Source organism: Zootoca vivipara, chromosome 1 (assembly GCF_965207765.1).
Source record: "Zootoca vivipara chromosome 1, rZooViv2.hap1.1, whole genome shotgun sequence".
NCBI classification, from domain to species: Eukaryota; Metazoa; Chordata; class Lepidosauria; order Squamata; family Lacertidae; genus Zootoca; species Zootoca vivipara.
The window spans coordinates 87,750,027-87,764,210 of record NC_142582.1 but is presented as its reverse complement, the minus strand read 5'-3'; the positions used below and the strand labels follow the sequence as shown (position 1 = coordinate 87,764,210).

Below are 14,184 nucleotides of genomic sequence, written 5' to 3'. Positions count from 1 at the left end.
TCTTCATCTCTTCAGACCTCACAATTGTGGACAATAACTGTGTTATTGTTTATTGTGGAAAAAGTTGTAGCACACTCTCTTCATCTGTACTGATCATGGGCAGGGGAACATCATAGGGGATCTTTTCCAGCATAAGGCCTGCATTCCTTTGTAGGGGAACATCCAGGGGTTGTATGCCAGTGCTGGACAGGGTCACAGGCACAGAAGTGGAACAACAAATGTGACTCGTATCTTTATACCGTGGGCTCCATTCCAGCTATGCAAAAGCCATAAGTTTCTATGGCCTCCCATCACCTGTGTAGCTAGCTGCCTGGCTGCCCAGGGCGGCAAACCCGAAGGCACCCTACCAGTGGGCTCACACAAGAGGCATGCAACGCGGCACTGTGGCAAACCCCGAGAGCAAGCCACGGAGTGAGGCAGTCTCGCTTGCATCAGGGCTTCTCCTCAATGGCGGCGGCCGTGTCACGCGGTGGCCATTGGAGGTGGTCAGCTGCCCCCCACCAGCCTGCTGCCCGGGGTGGTGCGCCCCCGCCCCCCATTACCACGTCACTACCTCCCATCACTCAACCCAGCTAAGCAAGAAGCACCATCACAGTTCAAGGATACTTCCAGGCCAAAGTACTCAAGAGTACAGAGCGAGGCTGATGAGAGGCATGGCATAGGGAACATCCTGAGGATCAGAGAGAGTAGCCTGAAGGGCCGCGTATGGCTTACAGGGTAGAGCTTCCCTACTTCTGCTTTAAAATAAATGATAACTGTAGCTTGTTTGGGGTGCTGAGAGTTGATAGAAGACCCATTTTCCCTTCACACAGCTACATTTCCCAGAGTTCCCTTGGAGGAGAGATTGATTGTTAAACCACTCTAAGAATTGTAGCTCTGTTAGGGATATAGGGATCTCCTCACAACTCTCAGCACCTTTAATAAACTACAGGGAAGCGATGCATGTTTAAAGTTGTATAATATGGCTTTAAATGTATGGTGTGACCTGCATGTTGTGTTATCATGAATTATATCACAATTGACATAATAACACTGTTGTGCATTTTCTCCTGTAGAGGGTAAAGGTAAAGGTAAAGGGGCCCCTGACCATCAGGTCCAGTCGTGTCCGACTCTGGGGTTGCGGCGCTCATCTTGCTCTATAGGCCGAGGGAGCCGGCGTTTGTCCACAGACAGCTTCCGGGTCATGTGGCCAGCATGACAAAGCTGCTTCTGGAGAACCAGAGCAGCGCACGGAAACGCCGTTTACCTTCCCGCCGGAGCGGTCCCTATTTCTCTACTTGCACTTTTGATGTGCTTTCGAACTGCTACCATAGGTGGGCAGGAGCTGGGACCGAGCAACAGGAGCTCACCCCGTTGCAGGGATTCGAACCGCTGACCTTCTGATCAGCAAGCCCTAGACTCTTTGGTTTAACCCACAGCGCCACCTGGGTCTCTAGCCTGTAGAGGGTAGTAACACACAATGTTTGCATGTTCCACACATGCCTTCTGTTCCTGAACTGCTTCACTGCCCTGTGTGACAGTTCTTAGGAAAGGAAAAATAATATCCTGGGTTTGGTCATCCCAAGACCTACTTCTTTGGAGAAATACCTCCAAATGACTCTACCCCCCTTGAAAATATATGGGAGGAGCAACAACAACAATAACAACAACAGGGTATTTAGTTTCCAATGCCTTTGTGACATAACACCACCAGCCAATATGCTAGTGCATATGGGAAGACTGAGTGAGACCATACTGACAATACTAGCTCAGTATTGCTTCCCCTGATTGACAGAGGCGTTCCTGAGTTCCGGACAGGGGATTTTCCTGGCCTTATTCTGGATATGCTAGAGACTGATGCTGGAATCCTCAGTGTGCAAAGCATGTGCTCTGCAACTGAATTTTGGTCATTCGTTATTCCTCTTTTAATCGTATTACTTCACCATAACACTGAACACTGACAAATATTCAACTACTGCTGGTTCAAAAGATTGCCAAGCAACCAACAAGTTCTCTAAAGTGGCATTAGATGAGGCTGGATGGATGGATAGACAGACAGATAATTATATTTATATTCCACCTTTCCTCAAGGGAGTGTTCATGGTTTCCTGCCCATTTTGTCCTCACAACAACTCTGTGAAGTAGGTCAGTATTGGCCCAATGTCACCTAGCAAACTTCATGGCTGAGAGGTATTTTTTTAAATCCTGGTCTCCTAAAGTCCTAGTTCAGCACTAACCATTGCACCAAGCTGGCTCTGAGGCAAAAGCTCACAGGGGAACAAAGCCAGGTTGTTAGCTTCCCTCCTCCATGACTCTCATTATTCAAGCTTTCCTGTGGAACTCACTTGCCTGGTCGGTCTTTGGCCACTTTTGCAGTACTTGGGAAGTAAGAGTCAACAAGGAGTTAGAAATAGGTGCTAATAAATAAATATGCTGGTAGGTGAGGAAGAACCAAACAAGGATACAAACATATGTGACTGAAGGGCTGTGGAGAGAAGACAGGAAGTGCCATGTTTTGCTTGCTGGACCTGGAAAATTAGAGCCAGGACTTGTGGAAAGACAGTGGGGCAAATAAGCAGGAACGAGCACAACTGCTGCTTGGGCATGGACCCCCCCCCCCAAAAAAAATATTCCCAAGCAAACACCTCTTTCAGTCAGGACAATGGTATAACAGTAATACGGTAATTTAAATAGCCTTCATGATTCATAACTGCTTGATTTAGCAGGTAAATTGATGTTATCTTGTAAACAGAATCCACTAGGAATGCTTATGCTAAGTAATATATAAAAATACCATTGAGAGCCCTAGTTTATGTAGCTAACTCATTGGTTGCTGCTTATACCAGACTAACTGCACAATCCTAAACATGCTTATTACACAGAAGTAAGTACGCGGGTAGAGTGACGCGGGTGGTGCTGTGGGTTAAACCACAGAGCCTAGGGCTTGTCGATAAGAAGGTCGGCGGTTAGCATCCCTGCGACGGGTGAGGTCCCGTTGCTCGGTCCCAGCTCCTGCCAACCTAGCAGTTCGAAAGCATATCAAAGTGCAAGTAGATAAATAGGTACTGCTACAGCGGGAAGGTAAACGGCATTTCCGTGCGCTGCCCTGGTTCGCCAGAAGTGGCTTTGTCATGCTGGCCACATGACCTGGAAGCTGTATGCCGGCTCCCTTGGCCAATAACGTGAGATGAGCGCCGCAACCCCAGAGTCGTCCATGTCTGGACTTAACAGTCAGGAGTCCCTTTACCTTTTTAAGTCCCTTGGAGTTCAGTGGGACTTATCTCTGTAAGTAAGGCTATGTACACAGCCCTCACAATTGTGTTCGAGTCACATTTGCACACTCTTGTACACACCAAATAGGGGCTGGGGAGGTTGAACCCGGTGTGCATTACCTGTTTGGTTTCCCTGCCGCTGCAACCCGTGTCATTTGCACATGGACAATGACTGTCTCAAATGCACACACATCAGCTTAACTGTGAAGTGAATGTGCCTTAGGCTTTCCCTTCATATTGAAGTTAGTTAAAAAGAAAACACATCAAACAATAGTATTTTTCAAGAAACCACGGGCCAGCTCTGTATTGTGGATAACGTCGTGTGTAGACAGATTCAAACGCCAGCACACACCAGAGCCAGAGTAAATGGTAATGTGTGCACAGTCTGAATGCATTTAGGATTGCAGTGAAGACTGAGTTGCTCCCTATATGATGCGGTGTGGTTGCATCACTCCAAGCACTACCAGCGTGGCTAAGATCCACTTTCCTTTTATAACTTAGACATGTATAGATCATATAGAATGAATGAATGAATGAATTTATTAATACAGTCGCAGACCAACATCAACACGCACAATATCACAGATCATAAAACATATCAAAAATACAAAGGACAGTATGAATATAACAAGGATTTAAATATAAAAATCAAAATTAATTGTTAGCGTACCCCCTGTAGTTAACATTTAGTGGTTTAATCATTATGGGATACCACTTGCTTCCTGCGATTGATTGCAGACACACAGAATTTGGCTACATTTAATGTAGTCTTGGGATTCTTGTCCTCTAGCAGTAGTTTTAAACTATGATGTTCAGATTCTTTCATGGACTTTTGCAAAACAGGTGTAATAAAAGTCAAACGTATATCCTCATAAAAACGACAACGTAGCAGTACATGTGAAGCAGTTTCTACTTCCATCGAGCCACAAGGGCAGACCCGTGCTGTATATGGTTTACCCTCAATAACTAAGACCACTTGCGTATTATTAGGCCAACACATGCGGAAAGGGCACAATTCGTTGCTGGATTGTGTGCTACAGTATTTGAACCAAAATGTCTTGGCTTTCCTTCCCCCCAACTCCTCCTCCCACAAAACCTTTTTATCTTTTGACATTTTTAAAAAAATCATAATCAATCATTATTCTAGAACCCAGCTGCTTAAAAAATAATTCTCTTTCAAATTCCTTATTTCATTTTTTAAAATCAAATTTAGGATTTGTGTATTGTGTTGTTGGATGTTGTGCAGGGGTATGTACATGGGCGTAGCCAGGGGGGCAAGGGGGGCAGCTGATCTAGAGTGAGTATTTCTTCTCTGGGACAATGCCTGGCCAAGCTGAAATGAAAGAAAACGTGACAAGAGCGCTTGTCAGTACAAAAGAAGGCCATTTCCCACACAGACACACAAAAGATCACAGAGAAATCCTGTGGGTGGGAAGTCAGTTCCCTGCTGTTTTATTTTGGAGGGGAGGCAGCCTAACCTGATATATGTATTATTGTCAGGCAAGGGGTTAAAAGTGTAGTGCCGATGATGTCAGTTCCTGTGCTTCTTTGGAGGGCTGGCTGTGCTATTTGAGCCAGGCTCTCCCGCTTGAAGGAAAAGAGGGAGAAAAGAGGCAGAGAACGGGGAAAGGCTGAATGGGACTCGAGCGTAGCTGTTGTGTGCATGACTTTCGTGAGATCCTCTTCCCCCTCAGGGCAGCAGCCCTCGTTTGCCTCGCAGGCTGGAGGTGAGCGGCAGGAGGATGGCAACACTCTGTTCCTGAGCACAATATAACCTTGTTCTGACCAAGAACAATACAAGGTCAGTCGCAACTTGGGGCGGGGGCGGGGGGAGGCTTCTGCTATCTTTGCGCTTTGCTTCCAGTGCCCGGCTTGCCTCAGCCCTCCCTGCTGCTGCTAGAGCAGCCTGCCCAAGGTGAGAGGCTGGGGGGCTGGGGGGGGGAGATCTTTGCTTTTTCTTTTTACAGGTAGGTAGCCGTGTTGGTCTGAGTCGAAACAGAATTAAAAAATTCCTTCAGGAGCACCTTGAAGACCAACTAAGTTTTTATTTTGGTATGAGCTTTCGTATCTGAAGAAGTGTGCATGTACATGAAAGCTCATACCAAAATAAAAACTTAGTTGGTCTTTAAGGTGCTACTGAAGGAATTTTTTAATTTTGTTTGCTTTTTCTTGTTATTTCCAAAACTGATTTAAGCGGGGTTTAAAACTGTAGGGCAGAAAGGGATGATTGCTATAACCTGTCTGTACTGTGTACTGGAAATCACTAGCTGTGGTGTTGTATTACTTTGATACCTTCTTTCATTTAAAATTACTAGGAGAGAAGGGAGTAGGTAAATGTCCTCTTTTATGGAATGTGTTATCTTATTATTACAGATGACTTGGTGTGAACTGGTTATGACCGATGTAATGAATGGGTGGTGTAAACTAGCAGCCTTAACCATTGCCGTCTCTGGCAAATAATAAACAGTTTGGGGCTTCAATTCTAAACACATTCAGGTTAGAGAAACAAGCCTCACTGAACTCCAAGGGACTTACTTCTGCATCAACATATTTAGGATTGTGGTATTGGTCTTTTAAAAACAGCTGACACAGAGAATTGGTGCATTAACCAAGACTATCAAGGGCACAGTACTTTTATTTACTGCCTAAGATGGGTATTGCCTAGTGGAAGGATGGAGTTTACAAGAGAAACGTAACTCTATGGTTGCTTTACCTGCTAAATTAAGCAATTAAGATTCTCCTGAGGACTATTTGTTTAAACTTTAAATGATTACCATGTTAGCCTTATCTTCAATAGCTGTGGTGTTTGCTTATGGTTATTTCTTTTTGTTCATGTATTGAACAAGCTCTAGGTGGCTTACAAAATTGATAAAATCAACATCAGCACATAAAATCAATTAAACATAAATTGGAATAAAACATACACAAGTAGCATTAAAGCAGCAGAAAGATAAAACCACAGTTTAAAAAATCCCAGTTTTTAAAAGTGCTTTGTGCTTTTACCTGAAATTTAAAATGAGGCGCATTGATGATTCATCTCGTTAGGAACCTCATTCCATAACTGTGAGGCTACAACTGAAAAGGCCTTGTTCCTTCCCACAATTGATTTAGGTGCTTTTATAAATGGGATGCAAAGCACGGTGCATTTTATGAATCTTAAAAAGCAAAAGAACAACAAATGGGATATGTGATTAATTTAGGGAGCGGCTCTCTCTGAGATATGCAGATGCAAACCACAACATGCAGTGCTTATACAACAGTATTACAATGGAATCGTGATTGTGCCACCATCTTGCCTGGTTAGGCACACATGCACAATTTTTAAAGTGTAGTGTCCTCCATTTGTTTCACCAACAAAACCTTTAGAGCAGCAGTTATCATATTAAATACCATGTCCATACTAGCTCCAATGGGGTGCATAGTACCTCTGGTGGGGAACACATCATGTTCCTTCTGGGGTAGTTTGTCCACCTTTGGTTCCCATGGATGCTGACAATAACTAGCTCCCAAAAGAGCCTGTACTAAACTCATTGTGTTATACCCAACTTAAGTCATACTCCAACTAAACCCATTGAAATCAATGGACAAGTAACTTCTGTCCATTAATTTTAATTGGTATGCTTTGAGTATGATTGATTAGTTGGATATAACCCCCTGAGACTAGGCAATATTTAAAATTGGCAAAGCTCTCATTGAGCAGAATAATCTTAACAGGAGCTTGAAAGTGATCCCCTTGTGAATTGCCTACCTTTGCTTTCTTTCATAATTACAAATATATAATGCTATTTGCAATGGAATAACCCACACAAAAGTGAGTAACAGTTTGGTAGTGCTTTTTACCAGCTGCATACAGTTTGAGATGAAACCAGATGATATAGATATAAAACTTCTGAAGTGGTAAAGTGAAGTGCAGTCCTAAAATGCCTGTTTCCCCAGGTAAATGTTTATAGCATTGCAGCCTTAATTTGAGATGGCAAATGAGCACAAGTGGCCGGAAACAGTCTTTAGAATTACATCTTGGTGCAAGTATATATGAAACATCAGGATTGCAATATCTAATGAATTAGAAACATTTTAATTGACAAGAATATACAGTAGTCCAGGTCGGGTCAGACCAAGACAGAATAGTGTGTGGTCCTATGTACTTCCCTTGATGTGGACACTATACTGTATATCTGTTGTTGAACTTGCAACCCAGAATTGAAATTGGGTACCCCTAAAACTCATATGTGGGACGCAGGTGGCGCTGTAGGTTTAAACCACAGAGCCTAGGGCTTGCTGATCAGAAGGTCGGTGGTTCGAATCGCTGCAATGGAGTGAGCTCCTGTTGTTCAGTCCCAACTCCTGCCAACCTAGCAGTTCGAAGACACGTCAAAATGCAAGTAGATAAGTAGGTACCACTACAGTGGGAAGGTAAACGGCGTTTCCATGTGCTGCTCTGGTTCGCCAGAAGCAGCTTTGTCATGCTGGGCACATGACCTGGAAGCTGTATGCCGGCTCCCTTGGCCAATAATGCGAGATGACCGTCGCAACCCCAGAGTCGGTCACGACTAGACCTAATGGTCAGGGGTCCCTTTAAAACTCATATGATTATTTGACTAAAGATTTCTTTACTTGGATGGCAGCCCTATGTAATGCATGTGTTTGTAAAGAAATGTAATTGCATTCATATGTATTTCGTGTGACACATATATATTAAAAATGCTATGTTGATTAGTTTGTATACCTTTGACGTAATGAGAAGTGAAAAAAGAAAGGATAAATAGTTGGGTTCTGCTACGTAATGGTTATGTTGGATGCAAAATCAACATTTTTGGGTAAATAAACTGTGTTTTTAAAAAGACATATGCAAAATAGTATGGACATGTTTTCTCCAGAAAACTGCATGTACTACCATTATAACCTCTAAGATCAAGCCTTAATGCTGAATCCTTGATTACATTTTTTGCATTCTTCTCTGGATAGATGCATTCATAGTGGATATCATAAGATTGTCTGCAAATGGCACAATACACCTACTAATCTAGTACTGCAAAGTGATTTATTATTGCAAAATGGGTGGTAGGCTTTTGATTATGATGAATACAATTTGTTCTGAGCTCTTGTAACTTTTTTTTAAAAAACAAGCAGATAGCAGAAAGAAGACAAATCCAGTGTTTTTTTTCTAATCACTACAAGGATTTCTGTTCAATTTTATCTCTTGATACAAGCAAGGACTCAGCTGGTTTTATGCTGTGTCTTTCACCTCAAGCCTGTTCTCCCACCAGGAAAGAAGGCTGTCCACGACTGCTTTATAAGGAATACTGTAGATCCAATGTTGCCTTCCTACAATAAGGCACCAAGTTCTGCTTAACAAAAGGCCTTGGTAGCTGAGTAACTAAGGGCCAACTCTTTAGCTTTTTGGCCTTGATATGGAATTTTACTGCAGCTATGCCTGTTAGGCTTTTCCCTATTCATATATATGTTATGACGCTTATTTTCAAGGACTGCGTCTTCTTATCATAGCATTTGATAAAGCTCCTACTCACTCTGCCGAGGCTTTGTCCCGACACCATCTTTTCCTCTCCTATCGACTGCATAGTCTAAGGTTACCAGATTTTTTCAAAGAATCCGGGGCCATTTTTTTTGAAAGGGGGGGGTATTTTTAAAATTTTAAACAAACAAACAAACAAACAATATCTTCTCTTCTGTGGTCTCCTCTGTCACGTGGCCTTCCTCTGGGCTGCAGCCTGCTCTCTTGGAGCACTAGCCACCATGGAGTAGGCTCAGGTTGGGCCTGGGCTCGGCCACATGTCCTTGCTCTGCCGGTGCTCTCCTACCTCTCTGCAGGGGCAGCAAGGTCAGGGCTCCCCTCTTTTTCCCCCTTCCTCTCTCTCTCTCCCTTCTCCTCCTCTCCTCCTTCTCACTGCATCAGCTCCGGGGTTTTTACTGGCCCTGGAGTGGGCCGGGTGGCCAGGTGCTCTCGCACCTGGCTTGATTTGGGTTGCGCGGGGGGGGTCAGCGGTTCCCCCAGTTGACGTGCCAGGTGTCCCTGGTTCCCCCTCGGCAGTGGTGGCGGCAGGCTCAGCAGCCCGGAGCCAACCTGGTAGTGCAGTGGCTCTGGCTGGCTTCAGGAGCTGCTCAGTGCCATGGTGCCTGCCATTTTGCCACGGCAGAACTCCCCATATGATGTGTCTTGTGCCGTTGAACCAATCACACAACATTCATTCCCTATTAATAAATCTACAACACTTAAAATATAGATCCTGGGACATTAAATGAAATCCGGGGACATTCCAGGGACGGATTTTGTCTGGGGACAGATTTGTAAATCTGGGGACTGTCCCCGGGAAACGGGGATGTCTGGTAACCATAGCATAGTCATAACAGAATCTTGCTCAGTAGCGGGGCACTGGTGGAGGAATGGGGGTGTGGAGGGAGTGGATTGCCCTGGCACCACTATTCCGGTAGGGTGCCATCGCAGCGACACACCCCCCCCCCCCGGGACATGTGCGCGCCAGGCACCATGCCCCCACAGACGGCACAGTACCCCCCCCAGAACACGCACCATGCCCCTGCGGATAGCTTGCCATGCCCTCGCGGGCAGCGGGCCACACCCCCGGGATGTGCACCACGGCCCCTGGGGTGCCAGCCATGCCCCTGCCTGCTCCCTGCCCCCGGTAGTGGAGCATGCAGCTTCACCACTGGGGGTGGGGTGCCACCGCTCACCTGACTGCTGGTTAGTTCTGTTGCTATGGCTTTTTGAGAAGTAGATGGGAAGGAAGGAGGCTGCAGCAAGGTTTGTGCGGTACAGATGCAGCAGCAGAACCAATTGAGTGCCTCCTTCCAGTGTGTTTCCACCCTTCCAAGGTCTGCCACCTTGCCCTTCACCCTCTGCCACTCAGTGAACAGCAGTGATGTGACTGACCAGAGGCCATGTGATCCATACTGTCCGATACTGATCTTTCCATATTGCAGTGAAAGAAGTTATATACCGTTGTCTTCAATGCCTGGACAATACAATTTTCATTATTCTTTAGTGTTTAGTATGTGTGTTCCATTTCAATGGAAAAATAATGGAGTGGCGGACCTGAGAATTAATTGGAGGTGGGGAGGGGCTCTCCCTTGCTTGAGTGTTTGCTGGACAGCAATCCATTGGCAATGTTCCTCTAGCTCTGGGTGGCCTTCATTGAGCAGGGGGTTGTACCACCGTAGGTAGCCTACAAGGCCCCCTCCAACTCCACAAATCTGATGATGAGCAAGTTTCTTCCTCACCGTCTCCTAGCCTTGGCATGTCAGGTTTGATAAGATGCGAGTGGAGACGACCAAACTGGAAATGCATCATCTAGCCATTCTTCAAAATAGACTACTCCATTCTGTGGTAAGTGGTCCATAGGATGCAGTATAAAAAACCTGCAACTCAATCCATTACATGTTTTCTTGAAAGTAAGTCCCACTAAGATCACTTTCTGGTACTCATGCTTAGGCAGACCAGGTAATTAATGTGATAGGGACATGTGCTCAGTAAAATCTTTAAAGGAGTATTTCCTGTCTCTGTATGTTCATTTTATATGGATGTTCTGTCATTCTGGATTCATGTGATGGGACCCAGGTGGCGCTGTGGTTAAACCACTGAGCCTAGGGCTTGCTGATCAGAAGGTCGGCGGTTCGAATCCCTGTGACGGGGTGAGCACCCGTTGCTTGGTCCCAGCTCCTGCCAACCTAGCAGTTCGAAAGCACGTCAAAATGCAAGTAGATAAATAGGAACCACTACAGCGGGAAGGTAAACGGCGTTTCCATGTGCTGCTCTGGTTTGCCAGAAGCGGCTTTGTCATGCTGGCCACATGACCTGGAAGCTATACGCCGGCTCCCTCGGCCAATAATGCGAGATGAGCGCGCAACCCCAGAGTCGGTCACGACTGGACCTAATGGTCAGGGGTCCCTTTACCTTTACCTATGGGCAATTAATTCAGTGCCCCCACATCAGTTCAGTGCTCTGAAGCTCACAACAGCTTGATGCAATCATGAATCAGCCACACCTGGTGGCAAAAGTGATCAGGAATGGATAGACTGGATAGACAGAGGGCAGCAGAAAAATACAGTGCTCCTCTGCCAAAACATTTCAGCTGTGTTCTTATGTGAGCTGAGTGTTCAGACAATATCTATCTATCTATCTCCATTTCCATGGCTGACTGTACTATTGACTGTACATTGACTGCATCAGTGCAGCCCTCATTCCCACATCCAACAGGGTGGAATGGATTAACGCTCAAAGGCAGATTTCCAATGAAAAACACGAAAAACTGTGCCTGCAAGCTTTTCTGCTCGTTAATTAATTCAGCTTTCTTTTTCATCACTCTAGTAGTCATAGGTGACAAAAAATTACATATATGCAGGATGGCCGAGGAGAGAGGGAGCATTCCATCACTTCTCTGTGACCAACACAGAAACCAAGTGGGCTGCTGCAGGAGTGAAGTCCCCCTTTCCTCATGCAGCTCAGAAATGCTGCAGGAGGCTCCCCATCTCTCCACTGGCAGCCCTCGGCAGGCTGGTAAAAAAGTATATATTGGGGGCTGTCGCCTTTTGTGGGCTTATTTGCAAGGCTGAATTACAGTAAATCACCAGAATAGTTCCAAAGTTTTTAATTTCTGTGCTCAGCCCTCCAGCTTTTCAGCATATCTTTCAATTTCCATTCATTAAATTTGGGGACAAGCAAAAGGGACTTCCAAAGGAGATTAAAATGGACAAAGGGCCTTAGCTAAATATTTTTCAGACTGTGGCAATGAAATATAATGAATGAGGCTTTATCTTTGTTCTCTCTTATTATCTGTTTCACTTGGATAATTCATAGCCAAAGCTTTGTCGTGGAAGGGCTTCTGTCATCCATGAGGACACTTAGTGCATTGTGTCTTCTGCTGCCCACTTCAATTAGCTCATGGGCTTCTAATGAAAGGGACATATTGGCTATGTGAATTTTAAGTGTTAGCTAAGCAACAGGCCTATGGTTCCTGCTCTTGTAGCTGAACCTACATACCAGGAGATTAAATACGCACTGACAGGCTTCCAGAATGACCCTGGGAAACATTAAGAGTTAGTGCAGCTTGGTGGTCCAAAAGATAGCTAAACTGGGGGGGGGGAGACCATATGGAAACCAAAGAAACTTTGATAATGTGATCTTTAGGAGCTGATAAGAAGATTCTGTTAACTCTTTCACTACACAGTCTGGAACAACAGTGAGTTTATACCATCCAAGGGCTTAGGCTGTTTGCGTTTGCCTAATCTTCTAATCAGGCTTGTTTGAAGCTCTTGTCCTGGAAGTCTTAGTTGTTAAAAAGTTTGTTTACAATGGGAATCTTCATTTTGGATTCTCCTAAACTTCCCGAGTGTTTAACATTTGAATGCAGAATTGGTTTTGTGTAACTGACATAGAGTCTAGAGTTGAAAAGGGTCCCCATGGGTCATCTAGCCCAGCCCCCTGAAATGCATAGTATAATGCTACCATGGCTAGATTGCAGGAGGCAGTGATTTCCCATGCATACAGGGGAAATTCTCCTGTTAGGGAACATCCACCCCATATGCGGCTGCCTGATGATCATCTTCCAAAGCAACTACTCTATTTTGAACTTAAAAATGGAAAGCGTAATGCTGGTGGTCAATAAAAAAGGTTTAAAGACTGTCTCAAGGCAAATCTAAAGAAATGTAGTATAAACACTGACAACTGGGAAACACTGGCCTGTGAGCGCTCCAGTTGGAGAACCACCTTTACCAAAGGTGTCATGGGCTTTGAAGACACTCGAACTCAGGACGCAAGGGAGAAACATGCTAAGAGGAAGGCACACTTGGCAAATCCACACCGTGATCAACTCCCACCCGGAAACCAATGTCCCCACTGTGGAAGGACGTGTGGATCCAGAATTGGCCTCCAGTCACTTACTGACTCATTGTTAAAACCGTGTTTATGGAGGACAATCTTACTCAGCTACGAGTGATCACCAAAGAGAAAAGAGAGATGTTTAAGACACATCCAATGCATGTTTTAAGCTCATTACTTGCCCCAGAGAATCTCCAGACCTGTAGTTTCTTTGGGGTACTGAGAATTGTAACAGTGAGGGGAAAACTTCCATTCCCAGGGTTCTTTGGGGGAAGTCAAAGGAATGTATTTTAAATGTGTATTGGATGTGCTTTAAAAAATATCTGTAAAGACAATTCATATAGCATTTTGGACATTTGTCTTTTTTTCTTTGTCTTGCTCACTTAGGACATCTTGAGGTCGGTCTAGGGAGAAGAAGGCATTCAAAATGGCAGAGGTCGCTGTTGAGAATGGCAGCTGCATGGACTGGCAGAAACGATGCCTTGCATTGGAGACACAGCTCTTCAAATTCCGCCTGCAAGCTAGCAGGATCCGGGAGCTTTTGGCTGAGAAGGTGAGGCAAAAGCTACATTTTGTAACCAGTCTTTGTTGCATATTCTTAAACCTTTGGATGAGGTTAGCCAGTAAGAGAGACTGTGATCCCCCATTATGAGGCCAGGGACATATGTTTCAAAATCAAGTCTTTATGATGAAAAACCAAACAGTTTCAACTTAAATTTGACAAAGTACCCTATAAGAAGGTCTAGAGAAATTGCCTGCCATGTTTTAATTTGCTTATTAAAGGACTGATTTTTTTTATTTAAAAAATTAATTCCTCTAAGTTAACAACATTCTGAAATATACACTAATTAATCACAGTAACACCAACTGCAGTAGAATATCACAATAAAAACTGCCATTAAAACATACATGAAAAAATTAATTCTAAATGTTAGCTTATGCAAAAATGTACTTGGCTTAAGTTTCAGTTTGAGCAGCCTGAGGATGTGGACAAGAACTCGGATGGCTTTGAAATCATGGTTTCAGAACCTGATTCCCACCCTATCCACGTGTTTGTTATTTAAACCCCAAACCCTCTTTTGT

The 14,184-nt window shown here is 44.5% G+C and overlaps 1 protein-coding gene across 6 annotated transcripts in view; it reads left to right on the top strand.

The window, feature by feature from the left end:
• The first annotated feature begins 4,801 nt into the window (after positions 1-4,801).
• PLEKHH1 (pleckstrin homology, MyTH4 and FERM domain containing H1) overlaps positions 4,802-14,184 on the top strand; it is a 52,265-nt gene continuing 42,882 nt past the window's right edge. For 2 of the 6 annotated variants that reach the window (XM_088669757.1, XM_060273934.2), the window contains exons 1-2: positions 5,064-5,166; positions 13,489-13,654. In XM_088669757.1, the coding sequence (XP_088525883.1) occupies positions 13,529-13,654 (126 nt within the window). In that variant the 5' untranslated portion in view covers positions 5,064-5,166; positions 13,489-13,528. The other 4 variants (XM_035113746.3, XM_035113737.3, XM_060273956.2 and 1 more) reach the window with 4 other exon arrangements.